Source organism: Pimephales promelas, chromosome 5, assembly GCF_988280905.1.
Source record: "Pimephales promelas chromosome 5, fPimPro1.hap1.1, whole genome shotgun sequence".
NCBI classification, from domain to species: domain Eukaryota; kingdom Metazoa; phylum Chordata; class Actinopteri; order Cypriniformes; family Leuciscidae; genus Pimephales; species Pimephales promelas.
The window spans coordinates 15,401,753-15,410,042 of record NC_142773.1 but is presented as its reverse complement, the minus strand read 5'-3'; the positions used below and the strand labels follow the sequence as shown (position 1 = coordinate 15,410,042).

At 36.1% G+C, this 8,290-nt stretch overlaps 1 protein-coding gene across 1 annotated transcript; it reads left to right on the top strand.

Moving 5' to 3' along the window:
- Nucleotides 1-314: 314 nt before the first annotated feature.
- Nucleotides 315-7,646, top strand: rgs18 (regulator of G protein signaling 18). Its single transcript, XM_039661228.2, has 5 exons — nt 315-505; nt 1,499-1,591; nt 1,703-1,764; nt 4,157-4,323; nt 7,226-7,646. Exons 1-5 carry the CDS (start codon nt 384-386, stop codon nt 7,466-7,468), a joined length of 687 nt encoding a protein of 228 aa, XP_039517162.1. The 5' UTR covers nt 315-383; the 3' UTR covers nt 7,469-7,646.
- Nucleotides 7,647-8,290: the final 644 nt, after the last annotated feature.

The following is an 8,290-nucleotide window of genomic DNA, read 5'->3' as shown; positions in this document are numbered from 1 at the left end:
CAGTATTTAAGGCGTGAATAATGGCGGTTGTGATGAAGTATGCTGATTTATTACAAATTCTAAAACAGCCCTCAGTGTCTTCAGTCCTCCATCCTGCTTTTGCTTAGGACATATTTAAGTAACTTTACCAAAGCATGTGCCTGAAAATAAACAAAAACAATACGTAAACTTTACCAGCAGATGGATATACTACAGCAAGGAAACTCGAGAGAAATTACAATAAACTGCAGGTAGTTTCCCTGAAAGGATGTCATCTTGACAGGTATGGGAAATGACCTCTTAACACACTTTAACACTCAAATATGAGCTTCAGTTTTTTGGTAGTTCACACAAAGCTGAGGACCTGCTGTGTTGATCTACAAGTGTCAACTAGAGGGAAGAGCATGAAGATTTTTGTGTTTCTGTTTCCTCAGTTCAACTTCTCGGCCCCCAAGGAGGAAGCATATTTCAAAATGCTCAGTGAGGACGAGCTGCTTGCCTGCGAAATGAAAGAGAACCACTCGAGGTACAGTTTTTTCTCCCCTACACTTTTCTCAAATTAACACAGAAAGCATTGAAAAGGAGAGATGTTATCTTGCACATTCAGCCTCTGGGGTTTTTTGAACTTTCTTTTAGCAAGTACATTGAAATTAAGTTTGGGTAGGTTTCTCTTTGTTGTGTGTGACTTCCTTTATTTCTGGAGCTCATCGATGTGAGCAAACACAAATCTATGTGTCTTTTATTATTGTTATTTCGCTCTTTTGGAATGTATAGGAAAAGCAACATTTTATTCACTTCAGTGTAAAAAAAAAGATTGTAGTGAAGTGTAAAATACACCTGTTGTTGTGTCTACTTCCCATGTTAGACTTATGTACCTTTTTTTTTACAATTAAAGATAACATTAAGAGTATTTGTGGTAATGTATAAACCACAGCTCTGTCTAAAACCTTTTTTTTTTTTTTTGCTGAGAAGAAAACATGTTAAAGTCAGAACAAACTATTGCTATAACTAGAAATGCATGTAAAGCCATGGTAGTCATGTACACTCTAAAAAATGCTGGGTTGTTTTAACCCAACTTTGGGTCAAATATGGACTAACCCAGCCGTTGGGTTAAATTTTTACATTACATTTTTAACCCAGCATTTTGGGTTTGTCCATATTTGACCCAAAATTGGGTTAAAACAACCCAGCGTTTTTTAGAGTGTATACAAGCAATAGACATTTTTGCCAGAACTCTTATTTACTCTTTTAATTTTCGATTTTTCTTCATAGCTGTTGATTAGACTGACTTTTGTGCTATAACACTTCCCCTTATAGCTGGCGTGTGTTGGCACAAATCTTTGTTTAGCATGGTGGAAGTATGAAGTGTCTAATTGCATATGTATACATTTATGCACAATGCAAAATGATACCTTGACCTTACTCACGATATACTTCCTAATATCGTGAGTTTGGGTTTGTTATAGACAGACAGACAGATAGAGATGAAACAGATATATTTAGCTTTCTCTATTTGCAGGAATAAAAAAAGTCGACTCAGTCTTCTTCTGACAAAGTCTGGATCACATGAAAATGTCAGTCCCGATAAGAAGCCACCAGCTAAACCTAACCAGTAAGCCTTTATGATGTTTACACATTGATTCAGTATTCAGATGTGACACTACTCATGATGAAGCACTTTTCTTTCACTAAAACACTTTACTAATTTGGTGATTTTTAACAGCATTGCGCCGGACATGGCAATGTCATGGAGTGATTCATTTGAGGAGTTGCTGAGTCACTCAGGTACGATCACCTCATATACTGTAGTTAAATGCTTCTCACTGCCATACTGTGTTAAAGAAGAAGTGTGCATCCCATTGTAACCACATTATGCGAAAACCTGCTTGTGAGAACATAGTGTTCAACACACACGCAACGGCCAATGAGCTGCGGCTCAACATTTAAATACCGGTAGGGTTTCTGTCAGCAGTCTGCAGGGTAACACTTTAACTTTGGGGCAAATTCTTACTATTAACTACTTTCTTATTAGCATGCATATATGATATTGGCAATTTATCAGGACTTATAAAGCACATATTAATGCCTTATTCTGCATGATCATATTCTACATTCTTAATCCAATACCTAAACTTAACAACTACCTCACTGACTATTAATAACCAGTAATTATGAGTTTATAGAGGCAAAAAGTCATAGTTAACAGTTAGTTAACTGTGAGAATTGGACTCTAGTCTAAAGTTTGACCACCTGCAGTGAGCTTTCAGAATCCCCACACCTTCCCCAGCTCCACCTGTATAGATCTGCTATACAGCAATGTCTGTGAATGTATTGTTGCAAGCTCTCATGACAGAATTGCCTACGCTATCTCACGACCAATTCGTACGAATTCGTGTGAGTGATTCAAAAATGGCTAATTCGTACTCGTACACGATTTGTCTAAACCCACGTGACGGTTATGTTTAGGGGCGGGACAGGGGTAGGTCATTCGTACGAATTCATACAAATTGGCTAATTCGTAAAATATGTACGATTTAGCAAAATCGTACGAGTGAGGTCGTACGATTTGTTACGAATTAGCCACCTCGTAAAATTCGTACGAATTCCCATGAGATCGGGTTGGAATTGCAGGTGGTGAATTTATGAGAAGAACTTCAAAGGCTGTCAGGAAATTTACTAAAAAATGTTATTATTCAAATTTTTGCAATCACTGCAACCACAATTTTGTTGTATTATCAGAGTAATGTGAAAATGATTTTTAGAATGTTTTGTTTCACCTTACAAAAATGATGTACTGTAGATATAATGTCTTACTTCCTGTTTGATGTCTAGACTAAAATTCATTAAGGCTACACTGTGTGATTTTTACCCCCATCTAGCAGTGAAATGGTATATTACCATTCAGGGGATATTGGTTTCTGTTCCTTGCAATTCCAATTTCGTTTTAACTCCTACGGTGGCCATTGTAGTCCAAGATTAACATGGCTTCCAGTTCGACCTCGTCCATGAGTGTTAACTCAAACGTAAACGCGAAAGGCGAAGCTTGAATTAACTAACACAGTCTCATCCCAAAAAGTCATATAACTGACGTTTTGGGACGTATTTTGACCATACGTCAATATCAGCCTTTTTAGGGCCCCCTTAAACGTCGGTAGATGGCGATCCCGGGCCGTCATACAACTGACGCTTTACCTTTAACGTCAGTTAGGTGACGGGTTAGGTTTAGGGTTAGGTTTAGGTATGGGGTAGAGTTAGGATCCCATAACCTCATCTACCGACGTTTAAGGGGGCCCTATGGTCAAAAGACGTCCCAAAACGTCAGTTATATGACGTCTTGGGGTGAGACCGGGTTGAATTAACGGGTATGTCCCTCTTTGGCTAATGTACTTTCAAGATGGAGGGGCAACATGGCGACTGACATTAGAACCCCTTACCCGTATGGATTTTCAATGGCATATTATACACTCACGAGAATACTTTATTACTTGAACGAAGTAAATATGCATTAATGAGCACATATATGTTTGAAAGAACTAAGTGTTTTTAGCGAAGAATAAACTAAAAGAGTTACACAGTGTAGCTTTAAGGTTTTTCTGGAAAATCTGGTCGGTCGAACACCAAAAAAAAAATGTAATACTGTATGTGACATTTGAGATTTGGTTTGAATTCTGAGCCAATTTTACAGAAAAACAAAAATGCATGAAAGTAAAGAATGTAGCCTATTAGTATTTTGCAGGCCTCTATAATTACAGTGAAAAGCTAAGAAGTGTTACTTTTGATATCTCTTTGGCTTGTTGGTTGCAAATGAAACAACTGTAAGATGAACTTGAACAGGCAGACATTTGATTATTAAAATCTGCATAATTCAAGGAATTAAACTGTTTAAGCTATTCAGTTCAGTAGTTATAATAGGAGTGGCCAACGTCGGTCATGGAGAGCCACAGTCCTGTCGCTCAAACCCTTTTTTTTTTTTTTTTTTTTTGTTGCTGTGGCTCTCGAGGACTGATGTTGGCCACCCTTAAATAATAAGGAGAAACAGCAACTTAACACTTTGGTTGGTAACACTGTATTTCAGTTTTCCATTTGTGTGCATGCACGTGTGTGTGTGTGTGTGTGTGTGTGTGTATAAATGTAATCATGCATTCAGCAATGAATGTTTTATTGCATCTTGTTTCAGATGGGGTTGAAGTCTTCACGCGATTCCTGCGCACTGAGTTCAGCGAGGAGAACATTGAGTTTTGGTTAGCCTGCGAAGACTTCAAAACCACTGAGTCCGCAACCAAACTGAAGACTAAAGCCAAACAGATACACGCTATTTTCATCGATAAAGAAGCCCCCAAAGAGGTACGCCCACATTTGCATCATGAAGAGTACGATCTTTAAACGGAATGGATACCATATTTAATTTTGCACAAATAAAAAAGACGTTGTGAAGGATAAACAGTGCTTTCAGTGGGTTGTGCATGTACTGTACCTGTGAATTTTGTCCAGCTGACTAATTGACTAATTTATTATTTGACTAATTATTTTTTGAAGAAGAATGTCCTGGTCTCTATTTTCCATAAATAAAGACTCTTTACTGGAATCGATGGTTACATGAAGAACCTTTAACATCCATGGAACCTTTTCCATTCCACAAAGGGTTCTTTATAATGGAAAAAGGTTCCTTAGATGAATAAAATGTTCTTCACACTGAGAACAAATGTTCTTTGGGGAACCAAAAATGGTTCTTCCATGGCATCACTGTGAAAACTCCAACACAGTCTCATGAAAATGCATATCTATACCACGAATGTCATTTCTCGTGGCATTTATACGCCAAAAATGGTTGCATATGCTACGCACTAAAAAACCCTGGGGTAGGTTTAGGGGGGAGGGGTGGGGAGTTTGTGCGTATTATACGCCAAAAATTGCGTATCATATGCACGCGGAAAACGCGTACCATAAACACGCAAAAACTGTTTGTGGCGTATAAATGGCACGAGAAATGACATTCGTGCTATAGATACGAACTTTCATGAGATCGGGCTCGAAAACTCCCTTTAGTACAATTCAAATAAAAAGAGAATGTACTGTAGTGTTCAAGCTGCAAAAGTATCATAACAGTGCAACAATGGAACTTGTGCACAATGTTCCAATTCTTAAGAAATTTCTCTTTTGAGTCAACTTATTTAAGACACTACAACACATTTATCAGACCCCACAAAAATTAAACCAATGCCATTTTGGAAAACACCTTCTTGCTGGTGACGAACGACAATACATTGCTGTTAGCAGTGCTTTGGGTAATCTCAATGGGGGGGTCATAATAAAAACAAACAAGACTGTGTTAAATGGTATCTGTGGTATAGTGCATCGCTGCATCAGAGACCTACCATTGTGTTTGTGCAGAGGCCATTGTCGGCCCCCGGCCGCATGACTGGGGGCAGATATGTGACCGTGTGGTTTTCCTGCTTTTGGCTGCAAACTCCCCCTCAGACACCCACACAGCTGAGAAAATAGACTCTGAAAAACTGAGAAGTGAAAATGAGGCAGTGGGACCACTCGTTCTTGTCTGACCAAAATGACAGCGAATAAACAACTGAAACACTGAAATGTTGCCCAGCTAAAAGCCAACTTTTTCTTATCAGTGCTGGGAAAGGAAAACATTAATATTGTATCATAAATGAGGAGCAGTGGCTACATAAAATAAGCTTCTAACGGCCTATATGAAGATCTGAGAGAATTCACCACTGAAGTGTTGTTCAACAGACACGTGTGTTAGTCTGATGTAATACTTTTGGAGAAATGTTTTTAAGAAGTAACTGTGGCCTGGACACAAGAGAGGGAGAATGAGTCTGATTAATTGATGAAGTATTAACTAAGATATTATTGCTATTATTATTACTAATGATATCTTATGACTCAGATAATGTTCTGTCGCTGTTTTTTTATTTTTACAGTCATTAAATTGAAAACATGTTTTGTAAAGATTTTTCGGTAACACTTTACAATATGGGTGCACTGGTAAGCATTAATCATGCTTAACTAATGCACAGATAATACTGAATTAAAGTGTAACTAATGATTATTTAAGCTATTCATTAATGATTACCACATTAGGAACTAATTAAGAGTCTGTGAGTTTAATGTATTAGTTCATATATTAATTGTTATTTATTAAATATGTAATTGTGGATTAATTCCAGTATAACTCATTTTTTAACTAATAGTGTTAATTAATATGTTAATTACCAGAATGAGCCAAAGCCTTGTATTTCAACTTCCAGATAATATGACAGGTACACTAATATGCATTAATACATAATAACTTCATTGTTAGTGCAAATTCATGTGCAAATTACTAGAATTACTAAGAAGTGACTAGTTAATAATGATGTGCCCCAACAAGTAAAGTCATAACATAATGATACCTCTGCAAATCATTAGCTAATGATTAATTAAAGCAGACAACTGGAAGTTGAAGTGACTAATTGACTAATTGTGGTAATTAACACATTAATTTACACTATTAGTTAATAAAATATGTTATTAAGGAATTAATACATAATGAGACATTGAATTAATTGCATGTATTACTTAATCTATTAATCATATAGACTCTTTATTAGTTGCTGATGCAGTAATCATTAACTAATGGTTTAGTTCTTCATTAGTTATACATTAACTCATGATTATCTGTGCATTAGTTAAGCATGAATTAATGCATATTAGTGCACCTGTATTGTAAAGTGTTACCGATTTTTCAACAGATTTTTCAGAATTGCCGAGCATCATGTGCCTTCAAAAAAAATATATCACAAATTAGTTACTTAGAAAGAAATGCATATTTTTCAACATCTTTTCTTTATTTAATTTTTTTACAATAAAACCTTTTATTTGTTTTTTTTTTTAGAATACTAAAATTGTGTCTATTTCCAGGTTTAGTTACATTTACATTTTTTTGTAATCCATTTTTTTTTTTTTTTTAATCCAGATTTTCAGTGTTACAGTAGACTTTGTTCACATGAAAAAAAACCCTGAAAAATAGACTTAAAGAACTGAAAGGCAAATTATGGTGAATCTCCTGCTCATAGCATTTTCAAAAAGCAGAAGAAAACACAGATCAGCCATATGGCGAAATCATAGTTGCCCCACAAAAATTCTTGCATAATTGTAAATATGTTGTCTTTCATCAAAGTGCAGAATACCTACAAATAAAATTTTACATGGCCTCATGTTTTACGTTTTGCACTTTACCCCTCAGATCAACATCGACCACTCAACCAAGGCCGCCATTGAGAAAAACATCCTCCAGCCGACTACGTCCTGCTTTAATGTAGCACAAGATAAAATCTACAGCTTGATGAAAAGAGACTGCTACCCACGATTCCTCACCTCCGACATCTACTTGACCCTGACCAAGAGGACAGGCCCACGAGCTATGACCAGGAGAAGGTCCCGCTCCTTCGTTTTCAATGAGCGCCCTGACGGCACAGCGGCCTGGTAGATTTGTACTGTAATGCTAGTTTTTTTGTTGGATATTGTCAATAGCACTTGATCAAGTGACACGTTATAGCTATTTATTAACATTAGTTCATATGGGCTGGTATTTAATTACTAATCATTCTGTTATGATTGTTAAACTTTGGTTCTGCTTGAAAGATGTCATGCGAAGCTTAATTTAATCTACTTGTTAAAAATGCCTAAATATTGTAAATATCTCTTTAATGATAACGGTCTGTATAATAAACTGTAAATAAATGTCATCTAATTATAGGCCTACAGCCAACTGTGTCACACTTAATGACAGTAAAGAGCAATAACTTTGAAGAATTGAAAAATAAAACCACATTTTAGAGGAAAATGTGAGATGGAACTCAATGAAGTTTGATCATGTTGCCGGACTTTTGATTATCAAATTTAAATCTGGTCCAATCGAGTGCAACAGTACAGAAGTAAAAACTCTGATTTAAAAAATTTTTTTATAAACCTTTAAAAACAGACATACAGTACTGTGAGCTACGAAGTTGTTAATCCATTGTATTTGCATCTGCAGAATACATCAGCCTACGTTATTTCAGCATATTTTTAAAATAATCGTGTTTAACAGTGGAATTCCTGGTGAAAAACTGCATTACCCATGATGCTGTACAGAAAATTACACCAATCAGAGTCGAAACTAGCTAAAAGCTCTGTCCACTCCCATGAAGCTCTGTGAATGACATGATCTAGTAAATCTTCCTAAACTTTCAAAATACTTAAATTAGTGTGGATAACTATATGCATATTTTACAATAAAATTAAATATATATTTAAGTTTATATATTTA

Coding starts and splice junctions, on each gene's coding strand:
- rgs18 (XM_039661228.2), top strand. CDS start 384: ATGAAGATTTTTGTGTTTCTGTTTCCTCAGTTCAACTTCTCGGCCCCC. Junction 506..1,498: donor ATGAAAGAGAACCACTCGAG/GTACAGTTTTTT, acceptor CTCTATTTGCAG/GAATAAAAAAAGTCGACTCA. Junction 1,765..4,156: donor GGAGTTGCTGAGTCACTCAG/GTACGATCACCT, acceptor ATCTTGTTTCAG/ATGGGGTTGAAGTCTTCACG.